Raw genomic sequence first — 24,605 nt, forward strand, 5'->3', positions numbered from 1 at the left:
TGCTACACCTCTAATCATGCCTCTGCCACACCTCTAATCATGCCTCTGCCATACCTCTAATCATGCCCCTTCCACACCTATAATCATGTCTCTGCTACACCTGTAATCATGCCTTTGCCACACCTCTAATCATGCCCCTTCTACACCTATAATCATGCCTCTGCTACACCTCTAATCATGCGTTTGCCACACCTCTAATCATGCCTCTGCCACACCTCTAATCATGCCCCTTCCACACCTATAATCATGTCTCTGCTACACCTGTAATCATGCCTCTGCCACACCTCTAATCATTCCTCTGCTACACCTCTAATCATGCCTCTGCCACACCTCTAATCATGCGTTTGCCACACCTATAATCATGCCCCTTCCACACCTATAATCATGTCTCTGCTACACCTGTAATCATGCCTCTGCCACACCTCTAATCATTCCTCTGCTACACCTTTAATCATGCCTCTGCCACACCTCTAATCATGCCTCTGCCACACCTATAATCATGCCCCTTCCACACCTATAATCATGTCTCTGCTACACCTGTAATCATGCATCTGCCACACCTCTAATCATTCCTCTGCTACACCTCTAATCATGCCTCTGCCACACCTCTAATCATGCCTCTGCCACACCTATAATCATGCCTCTGCCACACCTCTAATCATGCCCCTTCCACACCTCTAATCATTCCCCTTCCACACCTCTAATCATGCCTCTGCCACACCTCTAATCATGCCTCTGCCACACCTATAATCATGCCTCTGCTACACCTCTAATCATGCCTCTGCCACACCTCTAATCATGCCTCTGCCACACCTATAATCATGCCCCTTCCACACCTATAATCATGTCTCTGCTACACCTGTAATCATGCCTCTGCCACACCTCTAATCATTCCTCTGCTACACCTATAATCATGCCTCTGCCACACCTCTAATCATGCCCCTTCCACACCTCTAATCATGCCTCTGCCACACCTCTAATCATGCCTCTGCCACACCTATAATCATGCCTCTGCCACACCTCTAATCATGCCCCTTCCACACCTATAATCATGTCTCTGCTACACCTGTAATCATGCCTCTGCCACACCTCTAATCATTCCTCTGCTACACCTCTAATCATGCCTCTGCCACACCTCTAATCATGCCTCTGCCATACCTCTAATCATGCCCCTTCTACACCTATAATCATGCCTCTGCTACACCTCTAATCATGCGTTTGCCACACCTCTAATCATGCCTCTGCCACACCTCTAATCATGCCCCTTCCACACCTATAATCATGTCTCTGCTACACCTGTAATCATGCCTCTGCCACACCTCTAATCATGCCCCTTCTACACCTATAATCATGCCTCTGCTACACCTCTAATCATGCCTCTGCTACACCTCTAATCATGCCTCTGCCACACCTCTAATCATGCCCCTTCCTCAACTATAATCATTCCTCTGCCACACCTCTAATCATGCCTCTGCCACACCTCTAATCATTCCTCTGCTACACCTCTAATCATGCCTCTGCCACACCTCTAATCATTCCTCTGCCACACCTCTAATCATGCCTCTGCCACACCTATAATCTTGCCTCTGCCACACCTATAATCTTGCCTCTGCCACACCTCTAATCTTGCCATTTCCACACCATGCCCCTTCCACACCTCTAATCATGCATCTGCCACACCTCTAATCATGCCTCTGCCACACCTCTAATCATGCCCCTTCCACACCTATAATCATGCCTCTGCCACACCTCTAATCATGCCTCTGCCACACCTCTAATCATGCCTCTGCCACACCTCTAATTATGCCTCTGCCACACCTCTAATCATGCCACTGCCACACCTCTAATCATGCCCCTTCCACACCTCTAATCATGCCTCTGCCACACCTCTAATCATGCCTCTGCCACACCTCTAATCATGCCTCTGCCACACCTCTAATCATGCCTCTGCCACACCTATAATCATACCTCTGCCACACCTCTAATCATTCCTCTGCCACACCTCTAATCCATGGCTCCCCACTGTCACTCTTTTGGAGGGACAGTCCCTCTTTGAGAGCCCTGTCCCTCTGTCCCTCTTTCCTCCTCATTTGTCCCTCTTACAGGACTTTGTCCCTCTTTCTATGTAAATATTTATATTTCTCTACTAAAAAAAAATGTGTTTGATTGGCTCTAAACTTTATTCCTATTCTTTAAATTGATATATTACTAATTTGGTGTGGTTTGAATTACAATACAACATATTTTTCTTATGAAATCTTTATGGTTTGCGTGATTAGGGGTGTGATGGGGGCGTGGTCAGGGTGTGTGGCAGGGGCGTGGCTTAAATGTCCCTCTTTCTCATCTCAAAAAGTTGGGAGGTATGTCTAATCATGCCCCTTCCTCACCTATAATCATGCCTCTGCCTGCCACACCTATAATCATACCTCTGCCACACCTCTAATCATGCCCCTTCCATACCTATAATCATGCCCCTGATACACCTATAATCATGCCCCATCATACCTCCAATTACACATACCAGAAGGAATTTATAAGCAAAAGTAATTTTATAATTCAAACTACACTACAAAAAAAAAAGACAGTTCGGTACCATGGTTTCTACAGTGTCAGAGGTGTGAATGATCCCTTGCTATTTTGCATGGGGCACTGTTTGGCTTTAATCCAACTCTGGCGTTATCTTCCTTTTCAGACGGGCTTGTATATTTCTTCATGTGATTGGTCACTCCAAACTCCTGGCCCTGTTAAGGGCGGTAGGCATCACTTCTCCTTTGGCTTGAGGGTACGTAAATGTAAACTGTCATTTCTGGCTTAAGGTTTTTCAGAACATTAATTTGTTCCTCTACATCTTTTGACATACGCGTGGAAGTGGCACTAAAAGAGAGGATGTAAGAGATAATAAAAATGAGTTCACATAACTTCTTGGCTGTCTTTAGAACATTGCACAGTTAGGTTCCCTTTTGTAGGGCTATAGCCAGTAAGAGGCCTGTTGAGAGAGGAATGGAAAAGCAACGTTGCATATATAAAGAGATACCAATCAGGACAAATAATCAGTGAGTTAATTCCTGCAGTCTTATGAATCAATACAAACTGTGTGCTACCCAAAGAAGTGGTGACAGGGGGAGTAAATGTTACTATGTAACTATGCCACACAGATAAATTACAATGGGGGTCTCTGGATCCTTCTGAAGATGTATATTAAACCTGTATTGTACATTGGTGAAAGTTATGCATGGCATCTCCTCAGTGCTGCTGCTGTAGGCCCCATTCATGGCTCTATTTCCAGTCAGAATGTGGCCCATGCACTGTCCACTCTGCATGCCTTCCTGGATTGCGCTCCTGAATGGCTTATGTAGGGCAGTTGCGTCAAAGAACATCCTATGCATACGCAGTTTGAAAGCATTCAGATATGTGGGAGTGAGAACAAAGAGCCATAAGCGAGCTTTCAAGCTCCCATGTGAGATAAGCACAGGAGCTATAGGGAAGGCTGGGCACAATAAGGGGCCAATCAGTGGCTGGAGACTGCACTGATTATGCAGGTTTACTGTGAGTTGCATCTTACTAGGATCCACTTTCCAGGTTAAAGGTAAGAGGGAAGCACTGTTTAGAGCCTAAACCTAGGTGCATCTTATATTTCGGAGCTTCCTATACGGCGGAAAATTCGGTAAATAACCAATTATCTTCCGTAGTAAACATATGGAATAGGAGAGGGCAAGACAAGAGAAGCAGGAGCCGTCGAAGCACAGTAGTATGTATAGGATGGGAACTCCGTATGGAAGCAGGCGAATACAGACAGTAGTGAGCCAGCCAGTGAGGGACAGCCTTGTAAAACGCTCATGCACTTTGTTCTTATAGCACAATGAGCACCTGGGTGCGCCTAGCTTCAGACAGCTTATTAAACAAACCTCCCCCTAAGGGAGGTTTGTAAATATGCAGGCTTTGAGGGGGCAGGTGCAGCAGGCATTTACTTAACTAAGGGCAGCTCTGTAGCGCCCCTCATCTATATAGATGCCTCCATTTTCTATGTCCTTGTGGTTAAAATTCTCACAGTAAAGTCCTGTTTCCTCAGTTTCCACAATGCATGGGGGGTGCACGATGCATGCCAGGGAATGTAGTTTATTGATGTGGTTTCTTTTGTTTGGATTTCTACTTCTTCTTGTTTTGTGGCTAAGTACGCAGATTAAAGATTTACCCATTATTATCCATGCATTGAAGAGTGTTGATTAACCCGGTCCAGCTCTGTTGGGTGCCTAGATAATGTGTGCCAACTTCATGCCTTCATTTCATTTCTTATAAACCGTGCTCAATTCCCATTTTTATCTTTTTTTAATAAGAACCAAAACAGTGTTGCACGATGTTCATGTCATCTTTATTGAGGAAATGGTGAAAGTTTATCCAGTGATGGGATTCAAATAAGCCAGTGTATTGTGGTACAGAAATGAAGGTGACATCTACAGAAGAAGGCTGACCACTTTGAGGAAGGGGACTTCCCAGGAACTGTCCCAAGTTGCTCCTGCACACCTTTAATTTTGGGTCCCACCACAGTGGTAAGTTTAATCATGTGGGGTGATGGTGGCTTTTCCTACACTTAACATTGCATTTCTGTGGACCATTTGGGAGCTGGCTACAGACTGAAGTCCCTTTTTAACAAGTGTTAACTAAAAATCAGTGCCACGGAATATGTTGGCGCTTTATAAATCAATAACACTAAGAATAATACAGTACTACACTACATCGGCAGCACTACTTATATTAGTATTTATGAAGGACTGTCATGCGCACAACCTGACCGTTGAACTGTTTGTTTTCTTTTTTACTGATTGTGAGAAAACGCGGAAAAGCCGCCGCGTGTGCTGATAGCAAGGCGGCTGATTCCGCGTCCAAAGCAGCGGTTTGCACGTGGAAGCGTGCGTCTGGTAACATGGCAGAACGCGGAAAAGCCGCCGCATGTATTGACAGCAAGGCGGCTGGTTCCGCGTCCAGCGCGGCGGCTTGCACGCAGCAGCGTGTGACTGGTGTGGCTGAGTCTGTTAGTTCACACAGGCTCAGGAATACGCGCGCACGCGCTGAGAGGCAGAACTTTTATGGTGGGCACGGGGGGATCAGCTGACCTAGCCGATCAGCTGACCCCAGAGCTGGTAACTATTGGTTGATCACTTAGGGGTTGTGCCATATATAGTTACTGCTGGCCAGTCACAAGTTGTCTGCCGTTGCGAACACTACGTGGAAGCACTCAGACCTTAGTCAGATCCAACAGTGTGTTTGAACCAGGAGGACCTGGGAATTCACACTGAGCCAAATTACTTGCATTATCATTCTGTTATACTTCAGACTAGTTCCAGGGTGTAGAGACCACGGACCTCACACCCAGACTAGGGAATTGTGTTATCATTCTGTTATGCTTCAGACTAGTTCCAGGGTGTAGAGACCACGGACCTCACAACCAGACTAGGGAATTGTGTTATCATTCTGTTATACTTCAGACTAGTTCCAGGGTGTAGAGACCACGGACCTCACACCCAGACTAGGGAATTGTGTTATCATTCTGTTATACTTCAGACTAGTTCCAGGGTGTAGAGACCACGGACCTCACACCCAGACTAGGGAAATTGTGTTACTATTCTGTTATACATCAGACTAGTTCCAGGGTGTAGAGACCACGGACCTCACATCCAGACTAGGGAACTTGTTATACATCAGACTAGTTCCAGGGTGTAGAGACCACGGACCTCACACCCAGACTAGGCATTGTTTGATATCTGTTATGACTTATTGCTTTCCTGACTACGCCTCTGATATCTGATTCGGTACCTTGCACATCTGATACTCTGTTGCCAAACCCTGCTAGCCTTGGATACCGAATCAGCTTTCTGTCTTTGTACTTTGTCTGTCCGTGTGTTGCCGACCTGGCTTGCCCGACCTCGAGAGCTATCTCTCTCCTTAAGAGATAGTCTCCAGATCTGTCAGTGACATTCACCTTCAGGTGTCACTCATTCTCTGGTCCTTCCTACCTCCAGCCTGACTCCTCCCCTTGGAGAGTCTCAGGCTGCTGGAAGGTTCTTGTATTCTCTAAAGCCGTATTGCCTATACTGCCCAATATCACCTGTTCATCAGGTGTGTCTCTCAAAGTATTTCTGTTACATCAAACACTCTTATGTACATAGGTGTCCAGAGGTTAGTAATATATCTGTATTATCGGTGATTCTGCAGATCATCAATAATCAGGTATATATCTGTATTCTTGGTGATACTGCAGATCACCAATAATCAGATTCTCTCTGCGTGCTGACACCGATCGTTACACTGATCACTCTAGTTTATGTGTGTGATGATCCGCTCAGCTGGCTGCACAGGCAGACAGCTGTTTGTCCATTCCTCTAGTCTGTGGGCTGCAGGTCTCTGGAACAGAGACCTGTCTTTCCATTACAAGTTTCTGGTCTGTTCTCTTGCTGGGGAATTTGCATACATTCGTTATGCAAATCCCCTACCTGCCTTCTTTGATGACTGGCACTATAAGAGCTTTATGTTTCCCAGAAGGCTTTGCTGGTCATTTCCCTTCCATGGTCTGTTCCTGATGGACACTGCTGGAGTGTCAGCCATTGCTATCTAGTATAGTTAATTCCTGGGGGTTGCTTTAGGCTCCCCTTCTAGCCCAGTTAGGTTGTATGATCTGTATTGCCTGTTCTGTCTTGTCTTGCCTGTTGCCATTGTCCTGTCCCACGGTGGTCGACAGGAAATGGTTCTGATCTCTGTTCTTGGAGTATAGCTGGTGCAGCGGTTGCTACCAGCTATCTCTTCTGTTCTGTCTCCTGGGATCGCGCTAGCTACTTTTCGCTAGCGCAGGGGATCCTTCTGTTCTGTCTTCTGGGATCGCGCTAGCCACTTTTCGCTAGTGCTGTGGATCCTATCTCTCGCTTGTCCCTGTTTTCGTGTGTCTGTCTTGTCTGCTACGCTTGCTGGAGGCTCGGTGAGGTAACCGTTAAGCAAGCGCTCGCGTCCTCTGTTTCAAGTTTGTCTGTCGATGGTTAGTTAGGCGTGCGTGTCTCTATTGTGCTTATCACGTGGAGACCGCGCATAACCGCGTGCACTGTTGCGAATGAGTGCGGTGTTCACGGTTAGCTAGCGTTTGTTATTTTCCGCATCTTCTCATTGTATTATTTGCTGTGCCTTTGCTACCCTCATATTCTATTCTGATCTGCCTTGTGTCACGTCTGGCGATCGCACCTCTCGCGATCGCGTTCCTATTTCATATCTGCTGTTGTGTGTACGCGGTCGCGGGGTGGCGACTGGATTGGCGCACACACATACAACCTGTCCCTTTGCTCGTTCTCATTCGCAATCGCCTCTCTTGCAATTGCGTTCTGCGCTTCGTACAATTCCTGTCTGGCACTTGTGGAGGTACAGAGGATTGGTTCCTCTGCACTCCCCAGCGCCATCTGCCGACAGGAATTTCCCTCTACAGGTGCGTAGCACCTTTTGCTGGGTGCCTGCAAATATACGCTTGTGGAGGATTTCCGCCGTGTCAGCGCACGCGTTGTGCGCTGATCACGGAGAAAGTTCCACAATCGTTACAGAATGACCAGCCAAACCCAAAACCCCAGTGTAGACGGAATTTCCAATTTGTACGATTTTGTCGAATATGGCTCTTGTACCTTTAAGAGATTTAAAAAAACTTGAACCTGAATCAGCAGACGAATTTTTGTCTGAGTGTACGAAACTGTTAGCGAACCCTGAATTCCAATGCACCCCAGTGTCTACCTGGGCCCCCCAAATGGTCTACATTCTGTTGGGGGGCGAAATGTCAATGTGGGGTTATGATGTGTTAGATCATACCACCCTGAGTCAAAGACCCCTGGAATTCTTGGCCTTTTTAATTCACAATTGGCTGAGATTACCTCAATTACCATACCCCCTTAATGAGTTGTTGTCAGCAGCTCAATCAGCTGTTCCATCTACTCTTTCATCCATAAAGCAGCCATCCAAAGCCTCTAATGCTGGGAATACACGGTTCGTTTTTGCCTTCGTTTAAACCTTCGTTTCGATTGTGCCTTTTGTCCTTTTCGATCCCGAAATAATCGGTCATACGGTTAATATCACCACCCACGGTTTCGTTTTTTTTTTCGATTCTGATGGTTTCGTTTTTCCAATGATCAAAGGCTGCAAAGAAACGAAACGAAAATCCCTTTTTACAGGGACGGACTAGCATAAACGAATATATAATCGATCTGAACAGCCATCAAGATGGATAAAGAGAGATAATATCAAACATGTTCGATCACTAGTCGTTCGTTTTTGGGGTCTATTAATCGAAACTATAATGAGATTATGACTATTTTCACATACGTTTTCAACACTCGATTCGTTTACCGAACGAATCGAAGGTTTAAACGAAGGCAAAAACGAACCGTGTATTCCCAGCATAAGTCTAAACGTAAAAGATCTAGGAAGGCTTCCCAGCGGAAAGATCCGTTGCCCATGGCAACCACAGATAGAGAGGTTATTTCTGTCAAGTCTGAAATGGGCAAAACCATGCAGTATGATAATGATGTTTATAATGCATCTGCTGATCAGTTTCCAGGTTTTTTGCCCCAATCCAAAGCTTATGTGGATCCTGCTATAGGTAGGATCGCACACTACATTAAAGCAGTTAAAAAATCTGTTCTTGTTCCTGAACTCCACCCCTATGGAGATTATCTGGATACTGAACCCCCATTTGCTTCCTGGGATGTTGGGGCCTTGCTGGAGGAATTCGATTTTGATTGGAAAGCCTTTTGCGATTTTTACATCGCAAAAAGCGAAGATGTCTTGAATGCTTGTCTTGATTCTATGTACCTTCTGATTGATTCCGATGAATGTGACACGGATGATGTGGATCTGGTGATCTATGTATGGCAAACGATTTTGGATGAGTTGCACACACACCAACCAATTGATTCCAATAAAGAGACATCATTGTCGGATGATTGTTCCTGCCTTTCTGGGGTAAAGCAATAGAGTCTTAACTTTGTGCAATCTGAAATGAATGAGTGTGACGCTGTGGTTGATTCCTGTGCGAATCCTGAAGGATTCTCTCCTGACAGTGTGCTGTTTGATCTGTGCGATCTGATGCCTGTTTCTCGGATGTTCCTGCAGATTGTGATCGGCATGAGTCTGCCGGTTTCCTCAAGGATGTGTGGGATCCTTTGTCATTTAGAAACAGATCTTTGAGATCTTCCATCTGTGACCCTGCTATGGGGAAAGTTTCTCGACTGTGCAGCGTCAAAGGTAAAATTAATATGCCTAATAAAGTTTATCCTGTTGATGTCGCTATTTCTTCTGCAAATGATTCCCTGTCTCACCCTGTTCTCACCTGTAAGGGCCCGTTGCCTGGAGACAGTTGCTCCAGTGTTTCGGTCCTAGATGCCTTGCAGTCTGCTCCGCAGATCGCGGAGGTTTGCGCTATGGAAGCATCAGTTTCACAACCTAAAGTGAATTTTGATTCGCAGGTTTTGCGTTCTGATTCCTCGGATTCGACATTGTTAGCCGAATCTAAGAGTGAGACAGCGCTTCGGTTTTGCGAATCTGATGCTGAACCTTCTTTGCCTTATTCAGAGACGCTTTCTCTGAGCCTGCCCTGTACCATGAATAACAAAACGATGTCCAATCACACTGACATTTGGGAGTCCCTTTCTTGCTTTGAAGAAAGTTCTGACACTCCACCCTGTACTCTGGATGAGTCAATATTGCCTTATACAATATCTCCTGCCCTGCCCCTAGAGGCTCGTCTAGGTATTGCTGCTATTTTCACCTGTCTTTCTGCAGTTTTGGAGTTGCAAGCTAGTTTGACTACTACGCAGAATTCTGGGTGCAGCGAGATTAAAGTTAGGGAGTCAGTGTGTGGTCCAGTGAATATTCCTGTACGTTCCACTCATGATGATGAAATTCAGTCTCAGTTTATGGTGGAACCTTCCCTGGGACATCTGCCCTGTTCTCAAAATAAAGTTCCAGTTTTGCCCTGTAACATGGTTAGTACAGAATCCTTCTTAGACAACTTGGAAAATGATGTTCCTGAGGTCTTGTTTGATGATCTGAAGGTCTCCGAGTTCCTCCCAAAGGGTGCAGAACTTGTAGGAGATGTCTCCTGCCCCCCAGGTCCTTCTGAGGTGTTGCCCACTTCAGTAGGCATTGCTGCCTTGCTGACTACTTTTGCAGCTCTTGTGGAGCTTCATTCATGTGTAGTCAATGATGATATTACAGTTACAGAAAATTTTGAATTTGAGTCCGAGTCTTCTTTTGAAAGACCAGTACCTGTGACCTTTACTCGTGATGATTTTCTGCCCGGTACTGGTTTTGGTCTTGTCGTGTCGGACTCTGAGGTTGGCAGTTCCCCGACATGTCCTGAGGTTTCTCCTGTGCTGGTGTACCCCGATGTGCTCTGTGACCCAGAAAGCCCAAGTGTGCCTCGGTTACCAGCGTACTCAGATGCTTCCTCAGTGGAGACATGTTCTGATATAGCCTGCCTGCTTGCATGCCCAGAAGTGGTCCCTGAAAGTCCTGATCTTGATGTGTGTCCTGCTAATTTTGAGTCTGGAATGATCATAGGTTCCATAGGGGTTCTTGGTGGTTCTCCATGTGAGCCTGGTGAACGTTCTGGCTTCTTGGGATCTCTGCGGAGCTTCAAGGCGTTCTGGGAGATTCCGGGAAAGGTTTTGCTTGGTGCCCTGAATACGATCAGCAATGGCTTTGGTGTTGTAAGGAACACTTCGAACAGGTATTGCGGCAGGTTTGGTATTCTTGGACGCTCCTTGGAAGGTGGTGGGTATTGTCTGGAGGGTGTCGATGGCTTCTTCTCTGGTGTCCACAGTCCTGATGGGTGTTACGCTGAGACTTGTAGTGCTGATGGGCATGTTTCGGTCGCTTCTGCCTCCGATGAGGTCGGTTTCGGATGGACTGACTCTGGAATTGGGCCTTGTCGGGCTGTCCCGACCTTCATGAGTCTTCAGTTAGAGTTTTGTGATGATACCAGTTTTGAGGGATGTCTGGAATCCATCCCTAGGGGGGGGGGGGGGGGGTACTGTGATGATCCGCTCAGCTGGCTGCACAGGCAGACAGCTGTTTGTCCATTCCTCTAGTCTGTGGGCTGCAGGTCTCTGGAACAGAGACCTGTCTTTCCATTGCAAGTTTCTGGTCTGTTCTCTTGCTGGGGAATTTGCATACATTCGTTATGCAAATCCCCTACCTGCCTTCTTTGATGACTGGCACTATAAGAGCTTTATGTTTCCCAGAAGGCTTTGCTGGGCATTTCCCTTCCATGGTCTGTTCCTGATGGACACTGCTGGAGTGTCAGCCATTGGTATCTAGTATAGTTAATTTCTGGGGGTTGCTTTAGGCTCCCCTTCTAGCCCAGTCAGGTTGTATTATCTGTATTGCCTGTTCTGTCTTGTCTTGCCCGTTGCCATTGTCCTGTCCCACGGTGGTCGACAGGAAATGGTTCTGATCTCTGTTCTTGGAGTATAGCTGGTGCAGCGGTTGCTACCAGCTATCTCTTCTGTTCTGTCTCCTGGGATCGCGCTAGCTACTTTTCGCTAGCGCAGGGGATCCTTCTGTTCTGTCTTCTGGGATCGCGCTAGCCACTTTTCGCTAGCGCTGGGGATCCTTCTGTTCTGCTACTCTGTACCTGGATCACGCTAGCCACTTTTCGCTAGTGCTGTGGATCCTATCTCTTGCTTGTCCCTGTTTTCGTGTGTCTGTCTTGTCTGCTACGCTTGCTGGAGGCTCAGTGAGGTAACCGTTAAGCAAGCGCTCGCGTCCTCTGTTTCATGTTTGTCTGTCGATGGTTAGTTAGGCGTGCTTGTCTCTATTGTGCTTATCACGTGGAGACCGCGCATAACCGCGTGCACTGTTGCGAATGAGTGCGGTGTTCGCGGTTAGCTAGCGTTTGTTATTTTCCGCATCTTCTCATTGTATTATTTGCTGTGTCTTTGCTACCCTCGTATTCTATTCTGATCTGCCCTGTGTCACGTCTGGCGATCGCACCTCTTGCGATGGCGTTCCTATTTCATATCTGCTGTTGTGTGTGCGCGGTCGCGGGGTGGCGACTGGATTGGCGCACACACATACAACCTGTCCCTTTGCTCGTTCTCATTCGCAATCGCCTCTCTTGCAATTGCGTTCTGCGCTTCGTACAATTCCTGTCTGGCACTTGTGGAGGTAGAGGATTGGTTCCTCTGCACTACCCAGCGCCATCTGCCGACAGGAATTTCCCTCTACAGGTGCGTAGCACCTTTTGCTGGGTGCCTGCAAATATACGCTTGTGGAGGATTTCCGCCGTGTCAGCGCACGCGTTGTGCGCTGATCACGGAGAAAGTTCCACAATCGTTACAATGTGCATGTGCACACCTTAGCAGTTGCTGCTATAGAATGTATAGGAACCTAATTGATGGTTGCCCAATTCCAAATGGATTTTTTACTTGTGGAGAAAACCCTTCTCCATTGAGGTCTTTAGAACCTCTGGTGATACTCTAAGTCTGCAGCTTGGCGTCAGTAGTGGGGGTGAGGAGGAGAGGGAAGCGGGGGACCAACTGCAAAGTTTAAAAAAACTTGGATCTACAGAAAAGCTATCCCAGATGCACCCAAATAACAATATTCAAAGTGAGAGGCAAGCATTGTACTTACCTCTGAAAAATGATCTAAGTAAAAATATATTGATTTGAAATGTTATGGCCAGGTAAAAATGCATTTCATGGGTCTGGCCCACTTCATCAGGTATTGTGCCAGTTTAGCTTTAGACTCATACTGGTATGAGTGGCTCTGTGCCTCTGCCTATGCTGCAGCCTTAGTCAAACCCTCATCTGTCAGTTTTAGAATAAATTATGAGATTAGAGTCCATATGCAATTAATGTTTTCTCCTGAGTTTTCTCCTAGGTGATATATCACAACTTCTCAATAAAATGCCTTTTAAACTACCAGCAAGCGATAGAATATTCAAAATAATGTTGACAGTACTTTTTCAGCTACATTTTGGTATTTTTCCAATTAAAAAGTGTTGAAAAGCTATTTTAAAAAGAAGTTGAAAAATTATCTCCTAGGTGAAAACATAGGAGAAAAAGTTACCATATATACTCGTGTATAACCGGACCTGCATATAAGCCGAGGTACCCACTTTTCCCTTCAAAAACTAAGAAAAAGTGATTGACTCGTGTATGCCCCCACCCTAGTATAGCCTCTTCCATTGTATCAGGGCCGTTTTTTGGAGCGTACGGTGCGTGCAACTGCCCGGGGCGCAGTGCAGCAGGGGGAAGAAGGGGGCGCTGGCAGAAGTACTGACAGATAGAAAGACGGTGACACGCAGAAGACCAGCGTGATCACCTCTCTGCACTTCTCCTTGGCGTCCTGTTGCCTTGACTGCCGTGCCCAACGTCAAGTGAACACCACATGACCAATGCGTGGTGACAATGATGTACAGTAGTGGTACTGCAGGTGTCAGGGCGCCCTAGAAGGAGATGACTTGCCGCAGACCACATGTATTTCCCTGTGCCTGGGTCCCTGCTGCATCCTCTCTTCTGGATGGTGTGTGACGTGTGGCAACAGAGGCAGCTGCAGGAGCCACCCCTGGTCAGTAGTTAGCTCAACTCCTTATGGATCTGACCTGTGCTCTCCTGCCAATATGGCTTCTGTCAGTGGAAAGGGGGGAGGCGCAGGTTCCAACCGGCTGCTGTAATGACTAATAGTCTGGTCGGGCAGCGGGCTCTCAAAGAGAAACTCCGACCAAGAATTGAACTTTATCCCAATCAGTAGCTGATACCCCCTTTTACATGAGAAATCTATTCCTTTTCACAAACAGACCATCAGGGGGCGCTGCATGGCTGATATTGTGGTGAAACCCCTCCCACAAGAAGCTCTGAGTACCGAGGTACTTCTGGCAGTTTCCTGCCTGTGAACCCCGTTGCATTGTGGGAAATAGCTGTTTACAGCTGTTACCAACTGACAAAACAGCAAGCAGCAGCTACATCACTTGCCAGCAGTAAAAATGTCACCATAAATGTCAGAATATCAATCAGGGATTTCAAATATTTTACATTGGGCAAACACTGACTAAATCATTTATACATAATTATTGTAAAAATGAAGCACTTTTTTTATTACATTATTTTCACTGGAGTTCCTCTTTAAGTGCAGGAAAGCTGGATGGCAGGGCATGACTCAGGGTGGAAGAGCGGTGGGCAGAGCAAACACACAGCTGCAGGCATGCCACTTGCCTGCAGCTCATCTGGAAGCCTGGCCTGAGATTATAACTTCCTGAAGAGAGGGTCACACACTGCTTCTTCCTTCTCCCCTCCCCTGCCCTCCGAGTCCAGACAGCAAAGCATGGTGTCGGGGGAAGGAAAGAGTGCTCAGCTGAACACAGGATGTGTCTGTGTCTCTGCTGCCTGTGTCCCACTGCCTGATGTTTTGCCCTACTCCTTTGTCCTGACAATCCCTTCCCCACCCCACAACAGTAGGTGGTACATTTGTTCCCTTCTCTATCAAGGTACCACTGCTTGCAGCAAGCCCCCCTTCTAAAGAGATACTACAGCTGCCAGCATTTACCTCCCCTCTGTAGAGGCATCAAAGCTCCCAGCAAGCCCCTTCCTCCCTCCCCTTTATAGAGACATTACAGTTCCTAGCATGCTCCTCTCCTCCACAGAGACACCACAGGTCCCAGCATGCACCTTCCCTTCCTTCTCTAGAGGCACCACAGATCCCAGCATGTACCTCCTCCTGCATATAGTATTGTGATTTCCCTCAGGGCCCCAGAGCCGGCTGGCGAAGCCCCCTAGTCTCCCCAAAGTGAATAGTGGTCCCCTGGAGCTTCTGAGTATTCGTAGCAGAAGACAAACAGACACCTGTCCAGTTGGTGCGCTCCTCTGCAAGTTTTTTGCTTTTCTTCCTCTCATGCACTTCATCTCTGTGACCACTTGAGTATGTTCATGCCGTCAGGTCACAGAGATGAGGCACCCACAAGGATGAAGCACATAGAGGAGCAAGCCAGCCAGACAGGTAAGTGCGCTCCACTGAAAATGTTCTGCAGGGGACCACAATTCACATTGGGCAGCCATCTCTTGAGGCCCTAGGCACAATCCAATACTATATGGGAACTGTGGTGCCTCTATGGAACAGGATGAGCATGCTGGGAGCTGTGGTGTCTCTATGGAGGGGAGAAGCATGCTAGAAACTGTGGTACTTCTATAATGAAGGTGGGGCTTGCTGGGAGCTGTGGTGCTTCTATGCAAGGGCAGGATAGTCCAAGGGTTTCCTGTATCTTCCTTTCAGAACGCAAATGAGCATGGGCGAATGTATCTGTTCTGGGCATGCACAAGCAAGGTCTGCACATGCCCAGTAAAATGAAGTGCTTGCGCACAGAGTAAAAAAGCCTTGCACAAGTGCCTTAGTTCTACTAGGCATGCACAGACTTTACTTGTGCATGCCCAGTATGGATACGCTCGCCCACGCCTGTGCTTGCTGTGGTGATATATTGGGGTGCTGATGATGTTAAGGATAATAAAGGAACATATTCTTTCCTTTTTCTGCCTGTGTTCCATGTAGGTCTGCTAGAAGGGAGCTGTTGCCTTGAGTTGCTTGGGGCCAGGAAATGGGTGATTGTCTTGACCATATAAAGTACTTTGAGTTTCTGTATGCAGTTCCTCTGAGAGTGGTTCACTGCTAATGGGATTATCCGCCTGGCTTTTTGAACTCAGGAGACGGCCCATTGTCTCAATACACAAAGCAAGACTACCCCAGTCTGGAGACTAACACAGGAATGTTTGAAATGTACATGACAGCCTACTGGAAATGGGTGAAGGGGTGAAGTCCTTTTGATACCATTTTTTACCTGTGGAAAATGAGTTATTGGTGGAGGTGCAAACGATACCCTGTAAATTGCATCTATTGGAAGGGGGTTGGAAATCTCTGCAGACTTTAAGGGCTGAGACAGGAAAGCGTTGATGCTAGGAAATAATGGGAGGAAGCCTTAATCAAGTTTTCACCTGGAGTTGAAAGCCTCACTTCACAATCTTTTGATGTATAGACTTTTACCTAGAAATGGAATACCTGGAAATGGAATATGTCTGAGATTTAATTAAAAACTAGTTCCTCCCCTCCCCAAGGAAGTTGCAGCCTCCAGGCGTATCTCACAGTATAAAACAGCAGCTAGGATAACCACAACTTGTAGTTCTTGGAGGTAGTCCACACGGCTAGAACTAACCTGGTTCCTGACCAGAAGTGCGTACTCCCGCAACAACGCCAGATCGATACGCTGGTACGTTTATTTTCCCGTTTATTTTGGTAAGCAAAATCGCTTTGTGTGTATTTTTGTACTTTTATCTTTGTAACTTTTTACTTTGTTTTTGTAATCTTTTATATATATTCTGTTCTGCATTGTTCCACTTTTTTCCCTGGAATATTAAATTATTATTTAATAAGCTTGACTTCTGCCGTACTAAACTAACACTCATAGCCTAGAAGAGATTGAAGTGTGTCTAAGTCCATGCCTAATTGTATGCTTGAGCAACACTACCATATGAAATTGAAATTGCATTGTGTGTGGGGGCGTTTGTCATACGTTGGCCTAAAGCGCGCAGTTGACCCAACGTACGAAAACGCCAGTGCAAGTAGCGACAGCAGAGTGGCTAACAGTATTGTTCAGAACGACTGTTAGTGGTTTTGCTTCACTACAGTGTAAGATTGCAACTGTGTGTGTGTGTGTGTGCGTGGCGTTCTCGTATTCGGCCTAAGCGCAAAGCTGACCCAAATACGAAAACACAGATTGCGTATTGAGCACTTGACAGCTGAGTGAACGTGTCTAGCAAACCACTAGTGGTGGCAGCAAGGAGCTTTTGAGGGGTCCCAGCCTTGTTTGTAGCTCAAATAAGGCTGCTTCCCGCTTGATCTGGTCAAATGCGCAGTCGGGAACCGTATACGCAGGTGTGCCGCGGGCAGGTTCCTGACACTTGCGCTATGAAGAAACCTACTTGATCAAAGAGTGCTTGAACGGTGGGATGTAAAAACCTCTCTTTTGTAGTTTCAGGTACTGTTCTTTTTCTGCTGGGGGGGGGGGGTTGGAATATGTGTATTGGTGTGTGGGCATCTGGTGAGAGTGCCTCGGGTGGTAAAAAGTACAAATCTGGCCATGGGTATGTCTTAAAGTGTCCCTCCTTCTCATCTCAAAAAGTTGGGAGTGTGGCTGCAGCTTCCAGCATCCCTGGCCCAACACCCCTACCCTTGCAGGCAGGAGCCAATCACCACGTGTTTTGATTTTTCCCCACACGCAATGCTGTGCTTGCCCACAACATGTCTCTGAACAGGTGGGACCAGTGTCAGCGGCCCGAACTCTTTAGGGCCTGTACACACTAGTAGGGATCCTCATTCGGATTCCGTAGAAATGCAATTTCCGAAATTCTGATCGGAAATTGCATTTCCGCATCGGAATGCGGAAATCGGTAATGCAAGTGCGGTAGGCGGATTGCCACCGGAAATCGCTGAGATTTCCGCCGGAAATTTCAGCCGACTTTAACATCGATTTTCTCAAAAACTATAAGGTCTTTTTGAAAACTTTTTTTGCATCTTGTTCACAAGATTCAGTTTAATAAACCCTGAAAATCTGCATCTGCCTATTTTCTGCATTTTACATTACAGTAAAAATCCGCCAACTTTAGCGGTTAATAGCAAAGCCCCCGTAAGTCCTAGAAACACCAAATTTTCAGGCTTTATTAATCTTGTGAACAAGCTGCAAAAAAAGTTTTCAAAAAGACCTTATAGTTTTTGAGAAAATCAATGTTAAATTCGGGGCGGAATTTCAGCGATTTCCGGCGGAAATTCCGCATTGGAATGCGGAAATTGGTAGCGGAAAGCGGAATCGGTAATTGGAAATAGCGGAATGCGGATTTACAGCGGAATCGGAAATTGGCATTTCCGACCATGCGTTTCTGTCCGCTTTTCAGCAACACGTAAAAATCTGTAACATTGATGTGCTGATAAAAAAAACGGACAGAAGCACACTAGGTGCAGCTGGCAGCATTTTACCTTTTTTATTTTTAATTTGGTGGTGGCGGGGGTAGTATTTTTTGATACTCACCCTGGGAGCAGTTTAACCTAGAAACTGCATTGCACTGTATAAATACAGTCCGACTGAAAAGAAAGTGTCATTTATGTACCTGAATTATTAACCGTTTTAGTGAGAAAAAAAATAAAAAAAGTTAAGCCATGCTTAGTTCTATTCTTTGTAGTCTTGGACTGTAATTACACGTTTATCTCATATCTCATTTCACTTCAGGTACCCCTTGAGAAAATAATTAATCCATATTTTAAATTATTTGGCTTAATATTAGTACAGTAAAACAACATTTACAGTGATATCTTAGAGGCAAGTAACTGTTCTCTGCACCACTTGCGCAATAGTTATGGTTATGGTGATTACAGTGGAGCAGAGCAGAAAGAGCCACAGCATCATATGCAGTGCATTACACTATCCAGCCACTAGGGGTGACATACAGCAATAAGACAATACATGAATACATGCAAACTAGATCACACAGCACAGTGTGAGTACAAGGTAATGCTTAGTCACTGGATGGGACAGTAGCAGTGTTAAAGAAACTTGCCCAAGAAACTCCTTACTGAATAGGCGCTGGTTTACTGAACAGCCAGAGCCAAGATTTGAACCCAGATCTCCTGTGTCAGAGGCAGAGCTCTGCCTCTGACACAGGAGACCTGGGTTCAAATCTTGGCTCTGGCTGTTCAGTAAACCAGCACCTATTCAGTAAGGAGTTTCTTGGGCAAGTCTCTTTAACACTGCTACTGCCTACTGAGTGCGCTCTAGTGGCTGCCTCGCAAGCGCTTTGAGTCCGACAGGAGAAAGGCGCTATACAAATTCTGCAATTATTATTAATTATTATTAAATATTGTCTAACGAATGTCCAGCGCTGTGTAATATGTTGGTGCTTTATAAATACAATAAATAATAATAATAATCCTGTACCAGTGGCATAGCAATAGGGGATGCAGAGGTTGCAACCGCACCGGGGCCCCTGGACTAGAGGGGCCCACTAAGGGCCCTCCTTCATCCATCTTTTTAGCTTTTCATTGTTTCTATGCAGGCAATGAACACCTCTATATGTGCGGTAATCCTTAACAGACTGTTTCCTCACTCCTAAATACACCTCTCTGACACGGCAGCTGTCCTTTAAAGGTTTTGGGGCTCCATATCAATAGAGTGCTTGGGGCCCTCTGTAAAACTCGCACTGGGGCCCCAAACTCCATAGTTACGTCACTGTCTTGTACTCATCTTATATCTGTAAATAACATACCATATATGCTACTTTAGATTAAATTATATGTAGATAGGTCAAAAGAAGGAGGAAAGATCCTTGAAATCTTGTAGTGTAAAACATTTTCAGTTGTCGATGAAAAGATATCATTTTGCAATGTTTGGGAGCTCTTTTTACATGCATATTTCTGTTGGCAAACATGATACAGAAATATTTCTCTGTGTTGCATGTACTCACTACAATTCCTCTACTGTACATGTTGGACTGGACAGAGCTTCTATAAGGTCCCTGCATCGAGGCCCCACCATTTCATTATTAGACACATCAAGCATCCTCAGAGTCTCATTCATTTTTATTGCTTTTACAAGGTGGGCAAAAGAATCATCTGCCAGTTTGGTATCATTTAGTCTGTAAACAAATAGAAAAATATTAGTTATAAATGCAGGTCATCAAGATAAAAAAAATAAATGAGGAATAACAAATGTACCATCAATAATTTAATAATGGTACTGTGCTGATTCTGCTTTACAATATAACAGAAAAAAGAACAAAAGGGTTTATTTGAAGCATTCATAGTACAATGGGGTTGATTAATTAAGCTGCACTGCTAAAGGCAGGACGTGTGACAGGAGTGTGAGTTATGCACATACTACACGTGGTAGTGCAGTGTAGCGTGCGCTGCTAGCTAACTCGCGCTCCTTCTTAGTAACCGCCGCTCCACCGAACCCGCCTTGAGCCCTGGCAGGTCCAATGGCTTTAAAGAGAATCTGTACTCTAATATTATTACAATAAAAAGCATACCATTGTATTCATTATTTTCTCCTGTGCCCCTCTGTGCTGTTTCTGCCACTCTCTGCTGCAATCCTGGCTTGTAATTAACAGTTTTAGGCAGTGTTTACAAACAAACTAACCAGCTTCTAATAGGCTCAGCTAAGCATAGTGTGTGATTCATTCAGAGTATGCAGGGGGCCTGCAGAGGGTGTGTATCGCTTCTACCAATCACAAGCAGCCCTGCACATTCCACACAATCAAGCTTTAGCCCGACAAACAGGACAGAGGAAAGATACATTGATTTATTACAGAGACAGTGCAGTTAGGAAAGACTGCAGTAAGCCAGAGCAGATTAGAACAGGCATAGGAACTTATAGGATAGAAGAACTAAGGCTGAAAAATGTGTTACAGAGTGTCTTTAATGGACGTAATCCCCGCACTTTGATTGGTCCAAAAGGCTGCATGTCAACCCCATTGTTTCGAAGTAAAGTATAACTTTTGATAAATCATTTTAAAGACATTCTCAATACAGGAGAGAAATGTATACAAATATCGGTAAAATTAGCGATATTCTACTGTCAACAGTATCTTGCACCCATTTTCCCTGTTATCTTACTTATTATCTCTCCTTAACTGTTTAGGTCTTGAATTTTCTCTCCTTCTGGGCTTTATGCCAGGGGTGTAACAATAGACCCTGCAAGGGATGCAGCCACAGGGGGGCCCAGAAGCCACAGGGGGGGGGGGGGGGCAGTCCTGAGAGACTGACAACTGAGGGCAAGGAGAGAAAAAACTTTCCGCTCTCTGCACAATTGTTCTAATGACTGCATTTGCTCAGCCACTGATAAGGAATCATATAAAGTTGTTAGCAGGGTCTAGTGTACAGCACTGTTCTACCCCCAGCCTTTCCACCCCTCCACATGTGCTGTGTCCTGTAGTGATGCTTGTGGACTCTGGGCACTGAGAGAACAAGCTTTCTATTCTCTGCACAATCGTTCTAATGACTGCATCTGCTCAGCCACTGATAAGGAATCATAAATAGTTTTGTAGACAAAGATTTGTAGACAGTCCCTATTCAGTGTGCAGCAGACACTTCTGTACAGTGCCCAGCGCCCAACCTCTCTACCCCTCCCCAAGTGCTGTATACTGTAGTGATGCTGGAGGAGACTGCAGAGCCAGTTCTGCTCCATCAGAGATGGACATAGTGAGTGTAATAAGCTGAGGCTGGGAGTAGAGATGGCCCGAACGGTTCACCGACGAACTTACGTGGTTCGCGTTCGCGGAGAACCGCAATCTTTTCCGGAAGTTCGATTCGCCCCCATAGTGCATCATTAGGGTCAACTTTGACCCTCTACATCACAGTCAGCAGGCACATTGTAGCCAATCAGGCTACACTCCCTCCTGGAGCCACTCCCCCCTTATAAAAGGCAGGCAGCGTCAGGCATTGGACTCACTCGTGTGCCTGCAGTAATTAGAGAAGGGAGAGCTGCTGCAGACTCTCATAGGGAAAGCTTAGTTAGGCTCTTGTAGGCTTGTTAGCTTGCTCCTTGCTGATTCTTATTGCTAAAAAAGCACCCCTCAACAGCTTTTTTGAGAGTTAATCTTGTTCTTGTGATCTATTTTTTTTTTGTGTGGCCTACTTGCATTATATACAGACTTGTCAGTCAGTCGCAGCTGGCCTTTGGTGTAATTCCTACTGTGCCACTGCCAGGCCCAGCACATTCAGTGACTACCAGTGTGTGTGACAGGCAGCTGCAGATTTGTAATCCCATCCCAATCACTGCACCTGTTCACTGTTCAGTGCACCTACCTACCTACCTACCTACCTACGTGAGCGCACGCATTGTTAATACCACCAGTCATTGCAGCTGTTCACAGCGGTACCTGTGTGTGTGTGTGACAGGTGCACATTTGTAATACCCATCACTGCATATACCTACCTGTTGTGTACAGTGCACCCACCTACCTACGTGAGCGCACGCAGTGTAATATTTAATACCACCAGTCACTGTACCTGTTCACAGTACATGTGTGTGACAGGTGCACATTTGTAATATCCATCACTGCATATACCTACCTGTTGTGTTCAGTGCACCCACCTACCTACGTGAGCGCACGCAGTGTGATATTTAATACCACCAGTCACTGTACCTGTTCCTGGTACGTGTGTGTGACAGGTGCACATTTGTAATACCCATCACTGCGTATACCTACCTGTTGTATTCAGTGCACCCACCTACCTACATGAGCGCACGCAGTGTGATATACCACTCCGTGCATACCTGTTAACTGCACCTGTGTGACTGCACATTGTATTAGTCAAGTCAATGCATACCTTTAACTCCACCCCCCCATATGGACAAAACTGACAAAACCGGTAGAGTCAGAGGTAGAGGCAGATCCAGAGGAAGGCCACCCGGCAGGTCTGTGCGAGGTCGTGCTGATGTGATTTTGTGCGGCCCTGTACCAAAGTACAGTGCTCAGAAGAAGGCATGTCCCATCAACTCCCAAGATTGTCAGGACGTGGTTGACTATTTAACACAGAACACCTCATCTTCCACCAGCGCTACTACAAGCACCACATCCGCTGCATTTGACACTTCGCAGGAGTTATTTGGCGGGAAAATCACTGATGCACAGCCATTATTGTTACAACAAGATGAAGGCGCTAAGGAAGTTACACCACCTCATATGTCTGAGTTAGGCAACAGTATGGACGTAACGTGTGAGGAGGAGGATGATGAAGTACCAGCTGTTGGTGCAGTTTTGGAGGTGTCTGAGGCAAGCGAAGCTGGGCAGGATGATTATGATGATGACGATGATACGGATGCCACGTGGGTTCCCAATAGAGGAGATGAACAGGGGGACAGTTCAGAGGGGGAGTCAGAGAGGAGTAGGAGGAGACGAGTTGCTGAAAGAAGCAGGGGTAGCTCATTGTCAGAAACAGCTTGTGGCAGTGTCCAGCGCCATGTATTGCCACCTATGGACAGCCAGCCAACATGCCCTTCAACGTCAGCTGCTGATGCCACCATAATGCCATCACCCCATGGGGGCTCAGCGGTTTGGAAATCTTTTAATGTGTCTGCCTCAGATCAGAGCAATGCCATCTGTTCTCTCTGCCTCCAAAAATTGAGCCGGGGAAAGGCCAACACCCACGTAGGGACAACTGCCTTACTAAGGCACATGCAGAAAAGGCACAAACTGCAATGGGAAGACCACCTGAGCAAAAGCAGCACACAAAAGAAAAGCCACCCTCCTTCTCCTCTTCCTCCTTCAGGAGCAGCATCTTCAGCCACTTTTTCCCTTGCACCTTCACAGCCACCCTCCTCCACCCCGCCTGACCTTGAGCAGTTCCTGCTCCTCTGTCCACAGCAGCCAGGTGTCTGTGAAGGAAATCTTTTAGCGGAAGAAGCCAATGTCTGCCAGTCACCCCCTTGCCTGGCGTCTGACAGCTGGCTTGGCGGAACTGTTAGCTCGCCAGCTGTTACCATACCAGCTGGTGGACTCTGAGGCCTTCCGTACATTTGTGGCCATTGGGACACCGCAGTGGAAGATACCAGGTCGCAATTATTTCTCTAAAAAGGCGATACCCAAACTGTACCGTGAAGTTGAGAGGCAAGTGGTGTCATCTCTGGCACACAGCGTTGGGTCAAGGGTCCATCTGACCACGGATTCCTGGTCTGCCAAGCACGGTCAGGGCAGGTACATTACTTACACAGCCCATTGGGTCAACCTGGTGACCGCTGGCAAGCAGGGATTACGTGGCTGTGCAGCGGACCAACTTGTGACACCTCCACGGCTTGCAGGCAAGCCTCCTGCCACCTCCTCCCCTCCTGCTACATCCTCTTCTCTGTTGTCATCCTTCTCCTCCTTGGCTGAGTGTCAGATCAACTCTACTGGTGCTGCAAACTCCTCTCCAGCTACACAGCCCCAGCTCCCCAGGGCCTATGCTGCATGCCTGGTACGACGGTGTCACGCCATCTTAGACATGTCTTGCCTCAAAGCGGAGAGTCACACTGGAGCAGCTCTCCTGGCTGCTCTTAACAAACAGGTGGATCAGTGGCTACCCCGCACCAGCTGGAGATCGGTAACGTGGTGTGTGACAAACAACGGCAGCAATCTCATTTCGGCTTTGAATTTGAGAAAGCTGACACATGTACCCTGCATGATACATGTGCTGAATCTAGTCATTCAAAGATTTGTGTCAAAGTACCCAGGCTTAGAGGACGTCCTGAAGCAGTCCAGGAAGGCGTGTGGGCATTTCAGGTGGTCTTACATGGCTATGGCACACTTTGCTGATATTCAGCAGAGAAACAAGTTGCCGGTGAGACGCCTGATTTGCGATAGCCCGACTCGCTGGACTTCGACCCTCCTTATGTTTTCTCACCTGCTAGAACAGGAGAAAGCTGTTACCCAGTATTTCTACAACTATAGTAGAAGGACACACTCTGGGGAGATGGGGATGTTCTGGCCCAAAAACTGGACACTCATGCAAAATGCATGCAGGCTCATGCGGCCGTTTGAGGAGGTGACCAACCTGGTGAGTCGCAGTGA

General features: G+C 46.5%; 1 protein-coding gene across 1 annotated transcript in view; it reads right to left on the reverse strand.

Annotated features, from left to right (window-relative positions):
• Nucleotides 1-1,945: 1,945 nt before the first annotated feature.
• LOC137532576 (NACHT, LRR and PYD domains-containing protein 12-like) overlaps nt 1,946-24,605 on the reverse strand; it is a 184,218-nt gene continuing 161,558 nt past the window's right edge. Inside the window, exons 12-13 of the mRNA XM_068253231.1 lie at nt 19,521-19,691; nt 1,946-2,874 (exon numbers count right to left, since the gene is read on the reverse strand). Of these exons, the coding sequence (XP_068109332.1) occupies nt 2,745-2,874; nt 19,521-19,691 (301 nt within the window). The 3' untranslated portion in view covers nt 1,946-2,744. The remainder of the gene's footprint in view (nt 2,875-19,520; nt 19,692-24,605) is intronic.

The sequence above is a fragment of the Hyperolius riggenbachi genome, chromosome 9 (genome assembly GCF_040937935.1).
Source record: "Hyperolius riggenbachi isolate aHypRig1 chromosome 9, aHypRig1.pri, whole genome shotgun sequence".
Lineage (NCBI taxonomy): Eukaryota > Metazoa > Chordata > Amphibia > Anura > Hyperoliidae > Hyperolius > Hyperolius riggenbachi.